This window comes from Mastigoproctus giganteus, chromosome 8, assembly GCF_048544385.1.
Source record: "Mastigoproctus giganteus isolate SK-2022 chromosome 8, ASM4854438v1, whole genome shotgun sequence".
Lineage (NCBI taxonomy): Eukaryota > Metazoa > Arthropoda > Arachnida > Uropygi > Thelyphonidae > Mastigoproctus > Mastigoproctus giganteus.
The window spans coordinates 13,608,341-13,633,447 of NC_143582.1; the positions used below are offsets into that span (position 1 = coordinate 13,608,341).

The following is a 25,107-nucleotide window of genomic DNA, read 5'->3' on the forward strand; positions in this document are numbered from 1 at the left end:
GAACAAACTTCCATCTGTCATTGTAGAAGTTAATAGCTTAAACAGATTTAAGGGAGAACTAGAAAAAAATTTGGAGCAGGTGGATTGGTGATATGAGAAGGGGTGTGTGTGTGTGTGTTTTTTGGCTGATGCTATGAAAGCTTGCTTTCTCACATCATGTGCCTTTACTAATGCTATAGATACTTCCATGAGCGCTGTTCTTCTGAATTGGCTCTATAATTCCCACTCTCACTCTCTCTCTTCCAAAGCAGTCTGAATACATGCCACAACCAGTTAACATCCTTTTACTGTCCAGCTTTAAACTCACAAAACCAACTTTTCTTGTACCTCATTTATTCACTTCCATTTTCTGGAAAAACCTTCCATCATACATATTTCCTGAAAATTACAATCTACAGATATTGAAGTCTAAAGTCAACAGAGCTGTTCCGAGCCATTTTAGTACCTGAGGTAAGAATGAAATATTGCACGCTCCCCTAAAATATTAAAAAATGACTTATTTAAAATACATTTCTAGTACAAGTTTTAATAAAAATAAAAGGATAACAAAAAAAAATAAAATAAAACTGTTTAAAGTGATTTTTATTCTAATAAGCAGTATTTATTATAAATATATAACTTATTTATTTATACGTCATTCATTTCAAAAATAATAACAATATTATAATACTTAAAATAAGTGTTTCGTCAAAAATATCACAAATTAGAATAATTTTAATTATAAATAAAGATTATATATTTCTTTAATAAATTAACAATAATACATTACAGAGAGACACACAGCTTTTGTATGTACAGATTAAAATTTTATTTTGCAAGCTTTGAGTGGCGAAAAATCATCAATAATTTTGTTGAAATTTATTTGATTACATATGGTCCTCTCAATTGATAAAATGGCCATATCAGATAATGTTTCTTGGCTTATGTTGACGGTAAATAGTTTTTAATCAATTTCAGCTTGCTGAAACCTCTTTCACATGATGCAACTGTCACTGGAATTGTTAAATATATTCTAATAAAAAAAAAAAAATCCACTAAAATACAGTTTTTGTGAAATTTTAAGTTTCCATATAAACTTCTCTTTTGAAAAAGATATCAATATAATTGTGGATTTGGTTATTTTACTGTAAGTATTATGGATAAACAAAATTATATTAATTATGACTCAATATAATCAATATAATTATGAATTATATAATAAATAAATAAATTTTCTGTTTATACTCTGGGACAACCAAACTGTCAGAGGAGTTCACAAGATAGACAGAATACAAGAAACAGCACCGTATTTAGCAATCACGGGCTTGAACCCCGGTCACTCAAGGCACGTGTACTTATGCACCTGCACGCCTGACCATTCGGCTATGATATATTGATTTACCTTTAGAAAGTCTGCATTAGAAAAATAAACAAACAAATGTTTGTAGTAAGCCACTTAACACATCTGATGTGCTAATAGCAACTCCATCAGTCAGTCCCGACTAGTAAGCTTTAGCTAGATTCCACTAGCATCAGAAGAATGAAGCAAGGCAGCTTCTGAAATGTCAGGTTACCCACCCACAAATCAATTCATGTAACTAGCCTTAATTCAGAATAAATATCCTCATATCCTCTACATAGCTTTGTGTTTTCCTTCATACCATTAATTCATATCAATATAGAAGTGTGCTGTTTACATTACTATGAATGTGTTGCATATTACGGTTCAATATCCATTACTTAAAAAAATCTTTTTTCCTAATATGATAAAACTTGCATTAAACCTGCATGAGAAATGATGCTTAACTCAAGCTTGGTCTAGACTTACGTCTGGAATAATAAAGTACCATTAGCACATTACCTGTATTAAAGAAAAGGGGGCACATCCAATTTTATTAATATTGACTTGTTCTCTTTTTAATTAATTATTTGAAAACTAATTTAGTTCATTTTAAAATACACTCGGTGATCACTGAATCGTGACTACCTACCTAATAAGGTATTGGTCCACCATTCGACCAGATAATAGCCGCTATTTGCCCAGGCATAGACTCCACTAGATGTCTGAACAAATCTGTAGGGATCTGCAGCCATGCTGTCTGCAATGCTTTACGGTGTCAGAATAAATGATAGATGCATGTCCATATGCCTCACTTCCCATTCCAAAATATCCACAGATGTTCAATTGGATTGAGGTTAGGTGAATTTGGAGGCCAATCACGATCACTGTGTTCCTCAAGCCACTCATGGACAGTGTACACCTGGTGCATTATCCTCTTGGAAGATCCCATTTCTGTCTGGGATAAAATGCAACATGGCAGGGTACACATGGTCTCCTAAGAGCTGCCAGTAGACCTCACCAGTGAAACGTTGGTCCATATGCACCAGTGGTCCTAGTTCTTGCCAGCAAAACATGCTCCATATTAAGCAACCACTGCCACCTACCTGTGAGCTTTGTGGAACAGTCCATTACCGATGGGGTGGTCACAGTTCAGTGATCACCAACTGTAATTATTTATTTGATTAATTTATTTTAAAATCACAAATAAACAATTCTTAATAAAAAAATAAAATAACTTTATTTAAAATATTATGTTTTCAAAAATTTGTGATTTTCATTTTGTTAACCTTCACTCACTTGTACCCTCAGTTGTAACAAGGACACACATATGCCATATATTTAACCTCCTTGGTTTGTTTTATTATAAAAAATTAATTTTTAGCTTTCTGACTGGATTGAAAATGGTGTTCCATTAATTATGATTTGCTAAACCCAGTTCAAAAATTATTGAACGAATGAGAGAAACCAATAATAATAAAGAAAGTTTTTAGTAAATTTTTTCTAGAATTTTCAAGGTCGCTGATCCTACCCCCCCTCGCCCCCAAACTGAAACTTGGATGCTTGCATGGTGTCTGGCAGATGCAACATGAATGTACTTTTGTCAGCTATTCACATTTGGCTGGCAAAATCAAAGTATTATAATACAGCAAGATTAGATACCTGTTACAGCCATCTCACAGATACCAGGTGGGAATGGGAGTTGCCTAAAAGAAAGGCAGATGCATTTGCTCACCTCATCATCATCAGCCATTTTCAATCCACTGCAGGATGAAGGCCTCTCCAGTAACTTTCCAGTTCCTTCTGTTTTGTGCAATGCCCATCCATTTACTACCCACAAACTCATGAATTTCATCTGCCCATCGCCATTGTTGTCTTCCAGGTTTTCTCTTAGCTCCTCTTGGGTACCATTCTGTTATTTTCTTAGTCCATCTGTCATCATGTCTTCAAGCTCTGTGTCCTGCCCAAGACCATTTTAGTTCTTTAGTTTTGATAAGAATATCCTTTATTTGAGTTTGATGCCTAATCCATTTGTTTCTCTTCTGATCTAACAGTCTGATTCCCAATATAATTCGCTCTATTCTTCGCCTGTAGTTCTCAGCTTCTCTTCCATTCTTTTGGTGAGTGCCCAAGTTTCACTTCCATAAGTCATGGTGGGAAGTATACATTGATTCATTACTTTACATTTCAGACAAATTGGATATTGCTCCTCAGTATGTGACTATATTTCCTGAATGCTATCCATCCAAAATTTATTCTTCTCTTGACTTCCATCCATTTATCATTATTACAGCTAATGACTTGTCCCAGATAAGTATATGACTCCACCTTTTCAATTACTGCTCCTTCAATCATTATATCCCTTTCTGTGGCATACTTGTTCATCATTACTTTTGTTTTAGCCATATTCATCTTTAGTCCAAAATCCTTACTAACACTGATTAAGATTTTCCTCTAATTCTTTGGGATCATGGCTTATGACCACAATATCATCTGCAAATCATAAATGGTTTAGGTACTCTCCATTCACACTGACTTCTTTCTGTGACCAGTCTAATCTTCTGAAAGCTTCCTCAAGGGCAGTAGTAAACAACTTCGGAGATATTGTGTCTCTTTGTTGAACAATTTTAAATTTACTACTGTCTTTGTCTAGTCTAATAAAGGAGGTAGCATTCTCATATATTTTCTTCAAAATCATAATATATGGGGTATCTATGCCTTGTCTTTCCAGTGCCCGAAACATTGCCTTATGCTGTATGGAGTCAAATGCCTTTTCATAATCCACGAATGCCAGGCATTGGCTGATGCTGAATAAGCTTGCTTTCTTGCATCATATGCCTCTACTAATGCTAATGCTAATAATGGTGTTTTATATTTGCTTTCTCCATTAGCTGTGACATTACATTACGTGAAGGTGATCCATAGTTGAGAATCCTGCCCTAAAGACAGCTTGCTCTTTCGGTTGATTCTCATCAAATATTCCTTCTAATCTGTTAGTAATGACCCTTGTGAACAACTTGTAGATTTGTAGAGACAGTATTTAAATTCTATACAGTGGGACCAACTGATGATGTTACCAACAGCAAATTCAAAATGGGAAGCATTCAAAGAACTTATCTTGGAAGCTACTAGGCTTTACATACCAACTAAGAAATATTGTTCAAGGTTTAGGCCAAAATGGATGTCAGATGAATTAATGAGGCATATGGCTGAGAAGAAAAATGCATGGGATACTTACAAATTAACACACGACACAGAAGCCTATGATAGATACAAGTTGATATGCAACCAAGTTACAAAGGAGGTTAGGCAGGCGAAGGCAGATTACGAGAAATCCTTGGCAAGGGATGCAAAACAAAACAGCAAAGAGTTCTTTACTTATGTAAACTCTAGAAGGAAGGGGATGAATCAGATTGGTCCACTTGATAATGATGGGTCAACTGTTGATGGTCCTGCTCAGGTAGCTAACAAACTAAATGAATATTTTGCATCGACATTCACACATGAGGAGTTATTCAGCGAGGGGAATGCCAGAGGTGTATTCAACTCTAGCAGTAAGCTACAGAATCTTGAAATAACTGGGAGTAAAGTGGAGGAGAAATTGTTGAAGATAAACACAAGAAAGGCACCCGGGGTGGATGGGATCTATCCAGTTATATTAAAGGAGGCAGCAAAGGAAGTAAGCAAACCATTAGCCATAATTATGAGAGCTTCCTTGGACTCAGGGGAGGTACCTATAGACTGGAAATGTGCAAATGTGACCCCAATTCACAAAGGAGGATCAAAGGCTGACACAAGTAATTATAGACCTGTGAGCTTAACTTCTGTTCCAGGAAAATTAATGGAGGCACTGGTTAAAGAAGCACTGCAGGATCATTTAGACAAGACTTCAGTTATAGCTCGGACACAGCACGGTTTTGTTAAGGGGAAGTCTTGCCTGACCAATTTGATTGGATACTATGATGCAGTCACAAAAGAACTGGATGCAGGGAATAGCTTTGATATTATATACTTGGATCTTAGAAAGGCTTTTGATACTGTTGCACATGGAAGACTGCTACACAAATTGGAGCAGCGTGACATTGGAGGCAAATTGCTGCTATGGATAAAGGGGTGGTTGAGGGGGATCAGACAGAGAGTGGTAATCAATGGACACTGCTCATCGTGGACTAATGTTATTAGTGGAGTCCCTCAGGGCTCAGTGTTGGGTCTATTATTGTTTTCTGTATTTATAAATGATATTGATGATGGTATCTCAAGCTTAATGTCCAAGTTTGCAGACGATACAAAGTTTGGCAGGGTTGTCAAGGACACTACTGACACTATGCTGCTGCAACAGGATCTGGAAAGGTTGAGCAGATGGGCTGAGAGGTGGCAAATGAAGTTTAACATTGACAAATGTAAAGTACTACACATGGGAAACAGCAACCCCAGAGCAAGGTATCGACTCTGTGGTACTACACTGACAGTGGTAGAGAATGAAAGGGACTTGGGGGTGGTTGTGCAGGCAGATATGAAGTTCTCTGAGCAGTGCAGACGGGCTGCAAGAGTAGCTCATGGAGTATTGTCAATGATATACAGGAATTTTTCCAGCAGGGATAAGGAGGTGATTATTCCCTTGTATAAGGCAATGGTCAGGCCACACCTAGAGTACTGTATACAGGTCTGGAGGCCTCATTTCAAGAAGGATGTAGAGCAGCTGGAACGAGTACAGAGAAGGGCAACAAGATTAGTGAATGGAACAAAGGGGTGCTCTTATGAAGAAAGGCTTAAGTTTTGCAAATTACAGTGTCTGGAGACTAGGCACCAGCGAGATGATCTGATAGAGGTGTATAAAGCCTTGAATGGTTTCAGCATGCTCAATGCTGATGGGATTCTTCCTCTAGCTCAGAATAATCACCTGAGAGGGCATAAATTCAAATTGAGGAAAGACAGATGTAGGATAGACGTGCGGAAATTTGCCTTTAGCGAGCGGGTGGTTGGTTGGTGGAACAGACTTCCATCCCTTGTCGTGGAGGTTGATAGCCTAAATAAGTTTAAGGCTCAGCACAGGTATTTTGAACGAACAGAGGGGTGAAGTGGAAGTGGGTTTTTTTTTTTTTTTTTGGCTGATGTTGCATAAGCTTGCTTTCTTGCATCAAATGCCTCTACTAATGCTAATGTGGGATAACAAGCTAATTGGTCTATAATTTCCAATTTCTGATTTATCTTCTTTCTTATGCAGCAAAACTATGATTGCATTATTCCCCTCCTTAGGTATCACACATTTTCTAATGCATTTTGTGAAGGGTCTTGCCAGTTTTTGTGTCATGTCTCTTCCTCCCAATTTTAACAACTCTACAGTAACTTCATCTTCCCTCGGGGCTTTCTGATTCTTCATTTTCTTCAATGCATGTTCTACCTCATCAGGAAGGATATCAGGTATGTTGTATGTGTTACTAATTTGCAATCCATCATCCCTACATTTGGCATCATTCCCTCGCTCCTTGTATAACTCTTTATAGTAGTCTTCTGCTATTTGAATTATGCCTTCTCTGCTATTTATAAGTACACCATTGCTATTCTTCAGTTTCAGTATGCTCACCTAGTGTTTGCTAAACACCAAACAAAAATTTAATATCTTGTAATCCATAGTATATTGAAATGAAAACAGAAAATACAGCATAAACAGTTAGAGAAACAGCTAGTGGGGAAAGGTATATGGGAGGATCTGATTTTATTTACAGAATTTTAAAAAAGAACAGAAAAATTTTAAAAAGTGGCATCTCTTAGACACCTGATGAATGTTAAAATTTCTTCTTATATCAGTAATGATGCTTAAAAATTTTCTATCTTTAAAAATAGCAAATTCTTTTAATCTTCTTATAAATTATAAAGTATTTTGACCACTCTCTAGTTTCCTTTTTAATTCCATTACTTCTGTTCTTTCTTTGAAAGGGTAACTTTCAAAGATATTACAATGATAGTACACAGTATACTATACAGAAAGTGGCAAACATAATAAAGATACTGTACTCCTTTATGAAGAAGCTCATGAAAAGCAAAATCCTGTAGGTAAAGATGGGCATGTGACACCACCTTTACTGATATATTATGTAAGCATGTGCAAAACTTCGATTATGATGCTGAGTAGTTTTGTACTGTACTCTAAATTAGTTTTTCTGTAAACTATTCCTCATTTGGAAACAAAAGTTCACTATAAGAAAATGAAAATTTTGAAGCTTAGTTTTTAGTTGTAGAGTATTGCTGTTTTAAAATTTTTAAGCTAAAATATGAAACAGTAACAGTAAAGTACAGTAAATTACCATTTAAAACTTTAACCTAGCTAGCATCAAAATAGTAAAGATTAAAAATGTGCAGAATACTATAGTAATTTGTTTACAATAAAAAATTGCCTAATACAGCTAAAATTAACAGTTGGAAGATAAACAAATAAATATCAATGAGTTTGATAGGATTAACAAATTAAAATTTGCCTGCACTGCTTGCTATTTACAATAGACAAGTCAGTGCTTAATAAGGGATTTAGCATAGGAGCAATAAAAAGCCACCATTTAACAGATGATGGTGTTTAATGAAGGGCTGCTTAAGGCAGGTTTAAAAGCTCAATTTATCAAAAGGTATGCCATCCTATTTAGATTAAGGCTCTGCCCTTCAGCTAGAAGATATATTACCTACCACCCAAAAGATGTTTGGCTGTACACGTTTTTCCTGCATTATCCAAACCAATCATCAGCAATATAATTTCCCTAAAAATAAAAATGCACCTATTTAGAATATATAATTTATCCAACATCACATAAGTAAATAATTACTTGGAATAAAGATAACATGCTGAATTCAGCATGTCACTTTTATTCCAAATAAAAACAAAACTAAAAAACTTGTTTTAATCAACAGAAGAGGATTTCAAATTTAATATTGAAGCCTGACTGCAAAGTATAACACATTCAGTGCTCATCAAGAAAAGGAAACCATTACCATCAATTATTTTTGAGTTTCAGCTGGATGCCTTTATCTACAGATATTTCAATTGGCACTGTTCTTCTGAATTAGCATCTGTAATTCTAACTCTTTTCTTTTTCCAAACCAGCCTGAAGACATGCATAAGTCAGTCAACCTCTCTCTCTCGGGGTAATTCAGAAATTTTTTTTTTTTTGGCTGGTGCAGTATAAGCCTCAGGCTTCCTTGCACCATATGGCTAATGATAATAATATTGCCCAGTACCAGCATCCACAGCAAATATGAGACAAAAAAAAATCAGAGAATAGGAGAGTACTTGGACACACTGAAACAGAACCTCCTTGCCCTCAGCAAGAGACAACGCCGATACAAAGAGAGCTCCCAGAGGAAAATGAACCGAATCTTCGATGAGGACCAAAGAAGCTTCTATAGGAATCTTGGAGAAGATGGAAAAGAAGGGAATGGACCACCTGAGAAGAAGATGATTGAGGAGTTCTGGGGAAACATATGGAGCAGGGAAGTAAGACATAACAGCCGAGCCACCCGGACAGAACACAAGAAAACCAAGGATGTACAAGAAATGAGAGGGTGGGAGATTCGGGAAGAAGTAAAACAGACGATCAAGAACTCTCACAACTGGCGAACTCCAGGAATAGATAACATCCACAACTACTGGTACAAGAAGCTCACTTGCACACAAGCACCTGGCAGAGAAGTTCACCCGAATGATAAGGCACCCAGAGACGATCCCGAAGTTTCTCACTCAAGGAATCACATATCTGAAGCCTAAAGATGAAGATACAAGAAACCTGGTGAAATAGAGGCCTATCACCTGCCTCCCAACAATGTACAAGATCCTGACTAGCTGCATAACCAGGAAGATATCAGACCACTTGGAGAGCCAAAACATAATGGCCGAACAGCAGAAAGGATGCAAGCGGCTGAGCAAAGGATGCAAGAAGCAATTAACCATAGATGCCACGGTTATGGAGCAAGCCTACAAGAAGCGCCACAACACGTACACAGCCTAAATCGATTACCGCAATGCCTTCGACTCAATGCCTCATAGCTGGCTAATAGAGGCACTGAACATCTACAAAGTGAATCCGATAGTGACAAACTTCCAAGGAGAAACGATGGTGAAATGGAGTACCACCATTAAGATTGAAAACATCACAACCAGGCCAATCCCCATCAGGAGAGGAATCTTCCAGGGAGATGCCCTGAGCCCATTGTGGTTCTGTCTAGCACGTAACCCACTATCCACCATGCTCAACAGTAGCAAGTACGGATATAACCTTAAAGAAGGAAGGAAGAACCTGTACACCCTCACCCACCTGATGTACGTGGATGACATCAAGCTCTATGCAGGAACTGAGAAGCACCTCCAGCAACTACTCCAGATCACCGAAGAATTCAGCAATGATATCAGGCACTGTTGGAATTTGTGATGGAATTTGGTCTAGACAAATGCAAGACCCACAGACTGCACCAGGGAAAATTAGTCAACCGAAACTACCAGCTGCAGTAACATGGCACTCACAGCACAGTTTTCATAAGGGAAGATCTTACATGACCAATCTGATTAAGCTACTATGAAAATGTCCAGAGCTAAATTTTAAGTCAATCTGTTTATTTGGGTGCCCTTAAGATACTTTTATTAAATATTATTATAATAAAAATTTTGAATTTTGGTGCCCCCAGACATAGCCACCCTATGCCCTGCTTAGTGTTTTGCCGGCAAAACTAGATATAAAAAATAATTTTGACAATATATATTTCCATTTCAGTAAAGCTTTTGTTACTGTTCCTCATGCAAGACTGCTATACAAATTGAAGCAGTGTGGCATTACAGACATTACTGATATGGATAAAGAAACAGTTGAGTGGCAGGAAACAGAGCATGGTTATTAATGGGTACTGTTTTTCATGGGCTAATGTTATTAGTGCAATCCCTCAGGGTTCAGTGTGGTCCTGAGCTCTCTCTCTCTCTCTCTCTCTCTCTCTCTCTCTGGGTAATTCAGAAATTGTTTTTTGGCTGGTGCAGCATAAGCCTCAGACTTCCTTGTACCATATGGCTAATAATAATATTTGTGAAGGCATAACAAGGTTGATGCTTATGTTTTGTGAGGATATCAAGGTTGGCAGGGTGATAAATGACAGTAATCAGGGTATGCTACTGCAACAAGGCCTACAGAAATTGGGCAGACAGGCTGAGAAGTGGAACCTGAGATTTGACATTGATAAGTGCAATGTATTGCATATGTAATAATCTCAGAATAACATACCAATTAGGTGATACTACACTGAAGATAGTGAAGAATGAAAAGCATAATTATAGTTAGACATGAAGTTCTCTGCAATGTGCAGACAGGCTGCTTGGCCAGCACATGGTGTTCTGGCAATGACAGATACAGGAATTTTTGCCTAAAGGGACAAGGAAGTGATTATCCCATTGGTTGTATAAAGCAATGGTGAGGCTTAGGCCACAGCTTGAGCACTCCACGCAAGCTTCATTTAGGAAGAATGAAGATTAATTGGAATAGATGCAAAGAAGAGCAACAAAATTAGTTGGAGGCACAAAAGTGTTCTCTTACTTCAATTCTGTAAATTTTATCATGTGGAAACTAGGCACCTGTAAGGATACTTGATTGAAGTATTAAGGACTGAAGTTTTAATGGATTGAGTAAACTAAATGTTGATGGCATCCTTACTCTTTCTCAGATGATGCGGCACCTCCGTAGCCGGGTGGGCAGGAGCAGCAGTGCGTAGCACATGCTTCTTGATTAGACCGAACCTTGATTAGTTCGAGCCCGTGACCACCAAATATGGAGGATGCAGAAAGGTCAGGGAATGACCACCGCATATCCCCGGAGCAATATGGCCTTAGCTGCTAATGCTCCTAAAAAAACAAATAACAAATCAGATGATGCATATAAGGGGACATAAATTTAAACCGAAAAAGGATGTTCGGTAGACAGTGACATGAAAATTCGCTTTCAGCCAAAAAGTAATTGTTTGCTGGAACAAACTTCCATCTGAATTTGTGGAGGTACATACTTCGAATAAATTTAAGGAAGGATCAGAGAAAATATTAGAGGGGATGGAAAAATGATGTGGGCTATTTTTTTTTTTTTTTTTTGACTAATTCCTCTGTAAGCTTGCTTCATTGCATCATTTGTCACTACTAAGACCTGAAAATTACAAGCTAACAAAATTCATGTCCAGTGTCAACAATTACTTTCTATCCTCACCACCCATACACAGTACTACACGTTCCAATAAACTTTCATATTTAGGGTTAGCATTATAAAAAAAGGTTTTAAGTGGTTAGGTAAATATATATATAAAAAAAAAATAACGATTTTAATTTATTGGGTGTAAAATGAGTTTAAAATAAGAAACCTAAGCATAGGTGAAATAGGTATGAGCACAATACACCTATGTGTAAATACACCACTGCACCCACCCATTAATCTAATATAAAATGCAGATATAAGAGGAGAAATTGACATTGTATAAAAAACATTATGGAATCCTGTTGTCTTGAAACTTTACTAGACAAGTTGGACAGACAACTTGTGTGATCAAGACCCACTAATATTAGTGGGTCTCGATCACGCAAGTTGTCTGTCCAATATATAAGAGGAGAAATGATCAATTATCAAATCTGGCCAATAGTCAGTTTTAACAGTGAGCTAGTAGACAAGTATTGTATGGGCATGAATTGGTCAGTAGGAGGTAAAATAATAAGCCAACTTTATAATAGTATCTAAGTGCATTTAGCATAAAAAACCTCTTTTTCTTTGTGTATGGGCTGTTTATAATAACTGCACAGCCAGTTAAAGTCATGAAGTATCACTATATACTGTGGGTATAAATTTCTATGGTTGGTTTGTTTGCAGGACGAAAAACTAGTTTCTCTGAGTTAAATGAAACCATGCTCCGTACTACCTCAAAAATAATGTTAAAAAAAGAACAAATAATCACTTTTATTTCAAAATGTTTCACTCATTTTTAATTTTTTTTTTCAAATGGCATACAAAGTGTGACGTACACCTACTTTTGTAACACTTTGTGAGCTAACAAAGACAACTCTCCTTGTTGGCAGATTCTTGCAATTAGGATAAATAAATACAGTCTGGTTAGGTTTTCAAAATTGTATTCCTTGGTAATACTTTTCTCAGTAATGCATGGCTTTGGCCAAATTTACACATTTAGCACTATTGCTGGAAACGGAGAGGAGAAAGAGTCACAATTATGTAAACAACATTGTTGATTTATCAAATACACCATCAGCAGAGAACCAGATTTGCTATTCTGTATTTCTTCCATAAATTCATGTTTTTCGTCCAGTAAACAGAAAATCGACCTCAGAACACATGCAATTTACATACAATATAAGCGGGGCAACATGGCCTTAGTTGCTGAACAACAACCAGCTATTCTGTATGCACCAGAAGTCACATTCCCAACCTGCATAACCAGGCCAGTGGTTCTGCTGTTTAAAGAGCTTGCTAATGCAGAGAACAGTGCTAATAACGATGATGTGCACTTATTTAAAGCTCCATACTTAAGTGTTTTATGTTTTTCTAATTTTAGTTTCTGTGTATGCCACTTTTTATTATTTTAACTTAATATATATGTATTTATTATAAAAATTAATTATTAATTTTACAGTGAGTTTATATTTTTATCTGTATATCTTTAGATAAAAATATAATCCTTCCCCCCTCCCAAGGTTAAGCCAAATTATTCAGCTTTTACTGAGTTGTTCCAATAATAATAATTTCTTAAACTTCCATTGTCACTATCTCTCTTCAAAAAGTTCATTTATATATATATATTTTTTTTCATGAATTGTTTAAAAATATTTAAAATCTTTATTCCCTATATGAAAAATTGTTATTATGTTAAAGATGATGTGCAGTAAATTTTATCTTTGTCTTCAATAACTTTTTCCCTAAATATTATCAATGCAAATGCAGGCTATATATAACAATGATATCAGATGTCCGAATAATTTGACCATTTAGTATACTGTTAGTTATATACAGAATATTCAGTGATTAGGGGTAGTTATAAATGCATATACATATATATATATATATATTTTTTTTTTTTTTTATTGACAACTACACATATTTTGTCAATACTAATACTATTACTCTGTGCTTCTATTTTGTTTATTATTAAAAAACAAAAATATATCTGACTTGTATTAACAAAAAAATAATAATAAATAAATAAATAATTCAAAAAAAACTAACAAACTGCAGTGCTGCTCTCTGGGGTAAACGTACAATAATTGGCTTGTATGACAACACTAAACTAATAACGTTGATTAAATCAGGCTTCTCTCATTTGCCTTAGGATCTCGTATAAATTTTTAATAAAACTATTTTTTAAAAAAAAGTTTCATTTGCCCTTACCTGTTTGACTGAGAAGACTGCCTTTTGCAGCTCGAAACCAAACTGCCCATATCTAATCACATTTTGAAAAAGAAATGTGCATCTTACCGCCTATACGCAGAGAATATATGCAACATAGACATTGTAGTCAGTTGTTCAAATTATGATAAGATGGGAAGAGCATCTCTTTATCATAAAGAGTAACATGTCCTCTCTTACAGACACTATCTTTTACAAAATATCAAATTATTAAAAAATGTGGATATGCCTAATCACAAATATAACAAGCCATTGCACGGATTGACAGTACTTGAATGACTACTACAGTTTTTATTAAGGCATTTAAACACGTAACCTGCAGGTTAAACTTTCTGAATTCTACTTTTAACTGAATATTGAAATAAATGAAGTTAGTTTAATTCTGTTGAAACTTAATCTCTCTCGAGATTAAATCTCAGAATTCACCTAATTATAAAACGATTTTTATATGTGCGTAATATTTTTCTAAAGGTTTTTGGACAGTACTAAAAAATCAATGTATTTTTGGCAGTAGCGTGTTTATACATAAGCGCGCTTATAGAGCTTCCTAATATTTGATATTTGATATCCCTAACAATTGAAATATTTTATTTATAAAAGTTTATTAACACATCATTACAGTCTGTCATTGCACCACTACAGAATTTTTATAGGCTCTTTTTCACAACGCGACTTAGTCGGTCTCAGGCATGTGTTGTATGGTTTTTTCTCCCGGAAACTCCGGTTTTCAGTCCATCAAATAACAAATCGACTGACAAATGAATTACACAACTAATTATAGTCATAATATATTGCCGTGTCTTAGATCTAGTAGCCAAAGCAACTAGGTCCATGAATAACTGAGAAAATCATAAACTGGTATCATTCATTTCAGATAATATAACCTAAGGAATTTGAGTTTTCAGCAGATAAGCCATGTTCTCGTGATGAACAAACTTAAGAAATTCGACAGTTTTTTCTTTTAGTGTGAAATAAATTTTTTAATATTCAATATTAAGCATGAATTATTTTAATTAGATGCATAATCAATAAGAATTCTGCGCGAGAACGAATGATGCATTTCATCCATTCCTATGCTCTGGACTGGTCCTGACAAAATTAAAAAGTTTAGTGTGAGAAGCTGTACTCTGTAAATCAACAGCCGAAAAGTAATAGCCGTTTCGATATTTGAAATGGCTATGCCTTTGTAAATGCAATGCTAGTGCTCCTGATCTAAACTGGACTTTGAGATGGCCTCTGGTGTTGAAATAAGTGCACGAACTATCCAAAGATGGGCAGAGGTCCCAGAGTGAGAATCGTTACCCCTTTGAACAGATTTCTACTGCTCTCCAGACTACTAACAACGGCGTTCATTGCACTCTGCAAGGCCACTTATTTCGGTTGATGTTTGGTTGCCACTCTTCCATGAAAACTAAGACTACAGAGTTCTGTATCCCTGTTGATGCCTGAAACTCCTGCTTGATGTTTTGTAGGGGATGTCTGACGAGATTTTCATACTATCCATTCGCGTACCTTCTGGTCACGTTGGTTGAGCCTCTGTGGTCTTCCTGTGCGATGCTCATGGTTCAATTCATGATAACATCAGCAACGATCGAATTTGGATGTTGTAGGCCATGAGCATTTGCAGTAATCTACAAGCCAGCAATGTCACAACCGACAATAACACCCCCTCTAGAATTCAGTCAGCTGGGCTCTACATGGCATGAGAGCAACTTACTTGTATGATTCACACACTTTCATTATATATCGGTCTGAGTCACTAGGTCCAATGGACTATGACAACAGTGGTATCCGTATACTTTTTTGAAGGTGGTTATATCATATGAAGGGTGCAAAATTAATGTCCTAAACTTTGTTCCTTCCCCTTTCGATCTTGTATTTGATGCAGGTGTCTCGGTGTTTAAGTAATTATTTAAATAATTTAAGTAATATTTAAGTAATATTACTTAAATATTTTTATGTAGAAGGAAGTGCATATTATTTTACTTTTTATTTTTATTTTTTGCAGCCAGCCCTTTTATAAATCTCGAAAAGACCCTGTTTGGATCACGGAACTGACTTCCACATAACAAAAATTCTTATACAAGACCCTCACGCATTATAAATGTTCTAGAAAAGCATCTCTCACATTAAAAAATAATAATAAATAAATAAAAATAAAATAACAAAGAAATAAATAAAAATAAAATAACAAAGAAATAAATAAAAATAAAATAACAAAGAAATAAATAAAAAATATAAATAAATATAACAAGGCTAGCATTAATAAGCATTAGTAAATATTTTTTTAAAAATGCAGGCTATACGCAGTGAGATAATCATTCAGTCATCACAAACACCTTCAGCTGCTGATAGCAGAGAAACCACTTCATTAGAATTGATCTCAGTACTTCAGGAGACGTCTTTCTGTCCCACCTCTTTTCCGTTCATTTGCAAATGATAACATACGCTATCTTCCACAGTTCAATAGTTCCTTTCACGAACTTCTTAGGTGTTACTTTACACCTAAGAAAAGTATACGCAAAAATTTGATGGGTGAATATAATCCCCCCCCCCAAGTTTCTGGGAATCCTAATAGCATCTCTGTATACATCATTTTTAAAATATTTTAAATACCATATACACAGTATTTAAAAGTGAAGTTTTAAATAGTTTTCACATATAAACTGGTTTACTGCTAATTAGATAAATTATATTAATAAATAATAAATTACCCTTAATCCAAACGCAAGAAATCTTTTCCAGTGGATAATGACGAAGTTTACATTAAATAAATAATTTATTTTATCACCTTATCGATTATAATCATTGTAACTATGCCCTTAGATATCGTAGGCGCCATTCCTTTCTTTGTTAGTGTGAAGTACCACGGATTTTATGGCTTGCATAATCTTAAGTCAATCGTTGCTAATGGATGGTATGTTCCATAGTCTACTAGGCATGCATGCATGTTCCCATTTAGAAAGTGGTTTCGGTTTGAATTTCGGAACGAAAACGGACGCTCATTTCACCATCGATCATTTACTTTTACCTTGGTTTAATCAATGGGCAAGTAATATGATGCATATTCAGTTTATTGTAATTTTCTGCATTTTTTATTTTTTTAAATTTTTAAATTTTAATCAGATCTACAGTTTCTCTCTAGTACAACAATGGCGAACCTGAAATAGGTTCGTTTGCCAAAACCGGATATCGATTGAGTGGTGACGTCATAGCAAATGCCAGTAGGTAAATTAATGTGTGCCAATGATTCACTATTGTTACTCGATCATTTATCGAGCACTTAATGATCGTTTATTCTTCTTTCTGATTTAAATTCCCGAATGGAGTTCGAAACTGAATCTATAATTTTTTTTTTTTAAAAAATCGGCATTATTATGATCAATTATAGAAACCTGTCACTTTTATATAAAAGATCATTTTATGCATAATGATTTAATAATCATTTTATTTTATATGATTGTTATTAAAATTTATTATTCAGTTATGATTACAATTTAATTACATTTATGAAAAAAGGATATTTGACCATTTCTGATATTTGGTCAGAGGCATCAAAACGCTTCTACTGAAAAGGTGGAGGATCAAATTGAAGGAGGGGGCCCCTGTCCAGACAAATAGGACTGCCGTTCTTTCTTTTCCAAAACATTGGTTCTTGCACCGGGGCCTCTAAACCAGGTTACCTAACGTGGGGAGAGGGGAATTGAACAGTCAGAGAGCTTGGGAATTGGTTATTTTATGGTTATTGAAAAGCAAGGGATCGTTTGACAATTTCGTTGAAGAAGGCCATTATCTGTAGTTTCGTTATTAATTACGAGACCTACTTTCCAATGCAATAAACGGTGTGCAGATATATGTAAAGCGGTTTGTTGGTTGTATGGTTTTAGGTGCATTAGCGGCTTAGACCATATTGCGCTATATTGTATATACACTGAGTGATCACTAAATTATGACCACGTGAGGTACGAGAGTGCGCAGTTAGTTGACCTACGTAGCATAGATAAGGTGTCAGTGGTTCTGTAGGCAGTAAAATTCCGAGCCTGATGGGTAAAAGGAAGGATTTATCGGACTTTGATAAAGGACAGATTGTGGGTGCTCGACGAGCTGGTGCCTCGATTTCCCAAACGGCTGAACTGGTGAGGTGTTCGAGAGCTGCGGTAGTTAAAGTTTACTAGGACTGGCGTCAAAATGGTTAAACAACGACCCGACGGCAAAACTGAAAAGGTCACGAAATGTTGATGTTAGAGGTGAGCGCCGGGTCCGACGACTCGTCCAGGCAAACAGGCGCAGCACTGTTCAACAGTTGACTACGCAATACTACATGGGCCAACCTGGAACATTATCTGGCATGACCATGCATCGCACGCATGGGCTATATCAGCAGACAACCCCTACGGCATCCTCTCCTTACCAAGGTTCATCGGCGTAAAAGACTCGCCTGATGCAAAGAGCATGCAAGTTGGACGTTAGAAGACTGGAAGAAGGTGTGCTGATCGGATGAGTCAAGTTATTTACTCCACACCGTCGATGGTCGTGTACGGATTTGGCGTCAACAACATGAGGCTCTTCATCCATCATGCATGGTATCAAAAGTGGAGGCGGTTGTAGGGGGCATGTTTTTCTGGCAGGAACTTGGATCGCTGGGGTATATGGAACAACGTATCACTGGTCTCCGCTATCATAAACTGCTTGCTGAGTGCGTACGCCCCGCTATGTTACACTTTTTCCCGAATGACGACGGTGTCTTCCAAGATGACAATGCGCCGAGCCATCGGGCACTTGATGTGCAGGAATGGTTTGAGGAACACAGTTCTGACTTCCAGCATATCGATTGGCTGAACTCCACCGATATCAGTCCCATAGAGCACTTGTGGGACACTATGGAAAGGCATATCAGGCGTCTGGATACACCAATCACCTCAATATCTGCATTGCTGACCGCATTACACACAGCTTGGTTGGCCATACTTCCTGAACGCTTCCGACATCTTGTTGAATCAAAGCCACGTCGGATAGCTGCTGTACTGAAGGCAAAAGGAAGACCGACGAAGTATTAGGTAGGTGGTCATAATTCAGTGATCATTCAGTGTATATTAATGTCTATAAATCGCATGTGTTCTGTGGTTGGTTTGCTGGGCGAAAAACCAACCAGAGTTTCCATGCGACTGTCATCTGAGACCGACTAACTTAGCCACCTTGTGAAAAAGGCCCATAAAAATTCCTTGACAGGATTCGAACTTAGATTTTTCCTCCCAGTGTGGGGACGATGGTGCTTATATCAACAATGCTACCCATGAGGGCATAGGTAAAACAGAGACAGGTTTACAAGTAGATAATAATGGAGATTTCATAAACAAGCAGAATGAGTCATGGAAAGATTCTTATGGTGTTTCAAAGAGGTTTAACCATTGCAAACCATATCGGGCTCCAGATGCTAAAGGAGTGTTCATAAATGCATCCAGTGTCCACAGGAAGTGAACTGCCATGGATTTCATGGGAGCTGCCATTCACAAGCCCCACATCATACCAATGAACTCCAGATGTAGTTTTAACTGGTGCCTAGTCCAATGTTCTTTAACAGTGAAAACAGATCCCTCTACAGTTTTAGATAAGGCAGTCGCCTGTGATTATGGAAAATGTCTGAGAAACGTTATCAACTACAATGTATTGCAGTCAGCGAAGTTCGGAGGAGATGAGAAATCCAGGTAGGTGTTTCAGTTGAGTGGTTGATTAAGTGATCAGAGGATAGATGACATACACGAAAACAGTCCCCAAGCCATAACACCATCCCTTCAATCTGCCAAACGCCAACATTGCGCCATGGCTTCATGTTGCTTTCTTCAAATGCGTATAAGAGTTGTAATCCTGTTTCGTCAGCATGATACAGTTGCAAACCGCATTCATGAAACCAGGCAACAGATTTCTACATGTCGGTGGTCCATCGTTAGTGCTGACGCGCCCATTAAAGCGCACTTTCATGAGCGCGTCTTGCAGTGACCATCAATACCCGTGACATCTGTCCGCTGCCATAGCCTATATGAACTAATATCTGAGAAATTATAATATATAGCCCTTGTGCATAAGTCTGCGCTGTTAGACAGTGGTTATAATCACCATTGTTTTCGAAATCAAATGAAAAAGGTCAGAGTTCGAATTCCATCAATGAGCGAAGAACTTTTATGTAGGTTTTTTTTCAGTGCGTGTCACATTTAGTCAGTCCCGGGAGCAGATAAGTTTTTCTCCCGGAAACACTAGTTTTTAGTCTATCAAAACAGGCATTTCGACCAGAGAACACACTTAATATATGGCCATAATACAATTGGACCTATAAGTTGGACCTCAGGTAGTCAGTCCTGTGACATTCCATGTGAATATTTATGACCTCAGAACACACGCAGTTTACAGACAATATACACAGAGCAACATAGCCTTAGTCGGTGATGCTCCTAAAACCCTACTGCAACAAATTATATTTGCAACTCCATTTTTTATTATTACAACAAAATAATCCCTACTATGGGGTGTCAGGAATGTGGTATTGATATGTGGCGTTAATGCTATTGTTACAGTTAACAACTATAAATCCATGTTTTGGGTTTATAGTTGTTAACTATAAACCCACTTTATTCCTTTGTATTGGATTCTATATAATTTATAATGGAATGATTTCATGGAGCGGATGCAGCTGTATAGTTGCTTTTCTAGCCTAAATGGTGCTGACTAACAATTTTAGTGTTGTTAGAGACAATATGTGCCCTAGGTAAAGATTTAATCACCATTGCTAAATATATGCTAATCTATATACTTAAAATTAAACTACATAGAATTAACAAAAGGAAAAAAAGATTCACTCATCCACATGGCAATCTCTCCACTGCTCATCAGAAGCTTTGAACGGGTAGGATGCTAAACGAAATTAATGGTAATGTTTCACTAATTTTACTCAATTTCATATTTGTATAATTAGATTTCTGGTTTATACCACTTTGTTCTAATGGCAATTAGGCATATTTTTAGCTAATTTTTGCCTAAACACGCAAAACCTGCTAACTTAAAAACACTAACCACTAATGAATTAATCTCATAATAATAAGTATTTTAATGAAATGTAATATAAATCCTATATGAACATCCCTTGGAGAAGCTTTGAGCGGATAAGTATACAATCAAAACGGACAACCCATGCATACCCGTTTCTGTTCCAATATTAGTTTTACTAGTTAATAAAACCCCGTGTGTAGCAAGTGGATATAACCGTCGTCCATCACCCACCGATTGGAAAATACCCGAGTTAGAATCCAGTCAACAGCGCGAGGAAGTTTTACTGTTTTTTTTTTCTTTCCAAACGCGCCTGAATTAGTCACTCTCAAGCAAACTGGCAACAGAATACATGTAATTTTCAGACATAATATACTAACACCTCGCAGCCTTAGCTGCTTTGGCACTGAATACGCCTCTCACACAAATTCTCTGATAAATTTCATGTTGGTTGATTGGGCTAAAATTATCGTTTTTGAGGGCTATTACCGACCGAATAGAACTTTATAACTATATTTTATAAAAACAAAGCCAGTGGCGAAACTACCATACTGTCATGTTTGCTATCGCGACAGGGGCGGAGACCGTTGGTTTTATTATTATTATTAGCCATATGATGCAAGGAAGCCTGAGCTTATGCTGCACCAGCCAAAAAAAAAAAAAAAAACATTCTGAATTACCCCGAGAGAGAGGGTGTCAGAAGTAGAAGAAAATCACCAAGAAAAAGAATGATGATATCCAGCTCATTAAGGAGCACATAGAAGGAAGATTTTTCGTAAATCAATCTGGAAGGTATAGCATTTGTAGATTCGGTACTGTATACCTGGGAAAGTCTTCATATCATGTCTGATGTATACTCCTCAGACTTTGTGTTCTAATCCCAGCTGCTTATTTTTTATTGTTATTATTTAATATGGCCTCAAGGTAATATCATTATTCTATTATTTTTATTATTATATTTTGAATGATGCTGTATAAGCTTGCCTTTCTGCATCATTTTGCACTACTAATACAATTCGGTCTAATTAGTTCTCAATTGTAATATTTTGTCCCGTATGTCATTAGCTAACAAAAACCGGCATATGCCACCCCCCCCCCCCCGGAATGCAACCGTATAAGCCATTTTATCAGCTAAATTAGAAAAATATCCAATTTAATATATAACTATACCTAAATTATAATGTGTTACATGTATGTATAATGGCTGTTTCATTTGTAATAGCATTGATGCTAACTAAATTTGATAATAAAATTATGAATTCTTTCTCAGGGTAACTCGGGAATTTTTTTGGCTGGTGCAACATAAGCCTCAAGCTTCCATGCACCATATGGCTAAAAATAATAATAATCAGGATGGTTGGCTCAGGCCAAGTTTCCTCATTATTATTAGTTGGCCAAGTGTCATCATGTGTCTGATCCACGCTCGGTCGCCCCCCTCCCCTCCCCTTCTTACAAAATCGTTGGGCGTCCATTTAGTTGCTGGCCTTAACTAACGATTTTAAACACAACTAAAGACCAAGAAAATATAAGGCTTCTTTGAAAAATACATTTTAAATTCTTCTTTTATTATAAAAGAAAATGGGAACTAATTACCGTTTTTTATGTACATTCCGTGGTGAATCTGCCGGGTTTTTTTTGTTTAAGAAATGATGAGTATTTTGCCTATAGGTGGCGTAGCTTTTGTAAACAACGTATTGTAGTCAAGGTTATGTGTAGAATATCAGTAATCGAAAAGAGTAATAATTACAATTTTCTTTTTATTCGTGGCATTTACTATAATTTAAATTTCACTTAATACAAGCTTTTTAAAATGAAATTAATGACAATTATTGTATTTTTGAATTGCAATCTTATAACTATTTTACGATACCGAATTTATCAGTCAGGATGGCCGAGTGGTCTAAGGCGCCAGACTTAAGATCTGGTCCTCGTAAGAGGGCGTGGGTTCGAACCCCACTCCTGACAAAGGGTTAAATTTTTTTCTTTTCTCGCTAGCGATTATTATTTAGTATCGATAGGTTCATTTTTCTTTCTCCATATCACCATTGTTTCATATCTGTTATCCAAAATCCGTTCGTTATTCTCTCTCTATCTCTATCTTTCACGGCAGATATTACACTAACACTTTTCATTTCAGATATAGGTGTTCTTAGGACTGCTATTTTATCAACGACTACTTCAGGTTGATTAGGGAGAACCACACATAAGTAAATGGTAATATTCCCCGAAAAAGACTAGCATAGAATGGAGCAGAGTGTATAGAAGCTTGAAATAAACCAGATTCACAATAATTAGGCATCCATATGCATTGATAAGCGGCACAACAAAGACTAATGCAATTGAAAAAAAAAAAAATGTACAGAGACAGTTATTTACAGATAGTTGTCTATCGGTTTTTAACGCCTCTGTTCTCACTAATGGACTTTATATTTCTCTCTCTCGCAAACTACTTGAATAACTGGTATTTTACTGTCAGATCAGTAAACGTAAATCACGCTCAAAAGAAAATTTTTTACTTACACTTTTCAACAATAATATATATATATATATATACAGTGTGTATATATATATATATATAGTGTTAAACAAAAGTTAGTCATTACTTTTGTTTTTACGCTACATCAATACAGTCATTACTGCTGTTCCATGTAGGCTTCAGAATTTTAGAGGGGGGGGGGCGAGACTAGAACCTCCTATTTGATAAACATTTGTACTGCACCGTTGAACTGACAGTTCATGTGGTACCCTCCTACCAATGGCGATCCCAGATAGTGGCTAAGCCCCCTCCCCCATTTTTTTCTTTCCATTATTATATAATGAACTTTCAAAGTTACATTACTTCATTTTTTTTATGAAAAAAAAAAAAAAAAAAAAACAAACAAACCATTCTATAACATATATGCAATTGTCTCACCCGCTGTTGACTATATATTTTGGAACAAATATATAAGAAACAGAGGACATATACATTTTATTTTTCCTGTATATAATTCTCTGTATTTCCAATAATTTTTAATTCTCATTGGTGTAATGTAATATTAATTTAATATTAATTAAACATGTGGTATCTATCTGATTGGTGACTTTTTGCCTGTATGCCCTATGTAGTATTTATATACATTTTTTTTATATTTTCCTATCTTTCCCAATTTTTTCTTGTATTTTCCTATACCTTTATATATTTTTTCCTGTAATTGTTTTATATCTTTGCACACTATGCCCTGGGGGACTATTGCAACAAAGTTATGAGGGTATAGAAGTGCACACATTTGAGTGACCATGATTCAAGTCTTCATGACTGTTAAACATGATGATGTTCTTCACGTCTCTGTATCTTGTGCATTCCTCTGATATTACATGTTCTTTTTGGAATATAAGCAGAAAATTTATTTATTTTGTGCAACAATGTATCCTATTTTTAATCGTAAGGCAGGTAGGTGTATTGCCCAATTTGTGAATTTCTCTCAAGCAGAATTCATTTTATTATATTTGAATGGTTATCATTATCTAAACCTGAAACGAAAGTACTTCACCTGTATGAAGTTCAGAATGAATATATCACTAACAATATCTAAAAACCACACATTTCATGGATGTTTGTTTCACTGCTTCTTCAATGATTGTAATCCTGCTGTAACTCATTGCCAAAAGACCAAACTAACTCTTTTTTTTCAAAAGGCAAATATATAAACTTTTTCTCCCACTCATTGTGTATGCGAACAAGGATAGGGTTTGTAATGTGATGCTTATTTATTAAAATTAGATATTGCAGTATATACAGCGTTGCAATCACTCATTTTTGTATGTCACTCACAAAGAAAATATCTCATTTACGGATGTCATTAACAGCATTTTAAACCTGTTAACCTCGGAAACGGTAAAAAAAAATTTATCTTGGAAAAATATCTTGGCAATAATGTGCACATTAATGGAACTCTTCATCCACATTAATACAAAAATCATATTATAGATAACGTTATGGCATACGATTCAAATACTTAGATGAACCTACTGTGAGACTTTAGTGGGTTCACCCCTTGTCACTCATTTGCAGAGGCACGGGGTTCAAATCTTGGCCAAAACTGGTGGAAATGTCAGTGGGCTCAACAAGTGGGTAATCTGCAGTATGCTGATATTCTTTCCTAAGTACTGGGCTGATAGCTCAAACTCTTACATGCCAATGGGTGCTTGACATGCATAACCTATTTTTGGTCAGTAGAGAATTCACACATTATTAGACAAGTCTGATTCTAGATGCCATTCAATGGCACTGTGGGAGGCTGTCTGAACAAATCCATGTATTTCCTGTGCTTTTGATTGTTGAACCTTTTATGTTAA

General features: G+C 36.2%; 1 protein-coding gene and 1 non-coding gene across 3 annotated transcripts in view; one reads left to right on the forward strand and one right to left on the reverse strand.

Annotated features, from left to right (window-relative positions):
* LOC150081270 (uncharacterized) overlaps window positions 1-13,822 on the reverse strand; it is a 51,862-nt gene extending 38,040 nt beyond the window's left edge. Inside the window, exons 1-2 of one of the 2 annotated variants that reach the window (XM_090379015.1) lie at window positions 13,714-13,822; window positions 7,997-8,067 (exon numbers count right to left, since the gene is read on the reverse strand). In XM_090379015.1, the coding sequence (XP_090235141.1) occupies window positions 7,997-8,067; window positions 13,714-13,763 (121 nt within the window). In that variant the 5' untranslated portion in view covers window positions 13,764-13,822. Of the gene's footprint in view, window positions 1-7,992; window positions 8,068-13,713 lie in introns of both variants that reach the window. The other variant, XM_090379016.1, reaches the window with a different exon arrangement.
* Window positions 13,823-22,650: 8,828 nt separating this feature from the next.
* On the forward strand, window positions 22,651-22,734 carry TRNAL-UAA (transfer RNA leucine (anticodon UAA)). The gene has a single exon. It is a non-coding gene; the product is annotated as a tRNA-Leu (tRNA).
* Window positions 22,735-25,107: the final 2,373 nt, after the last annotated feature.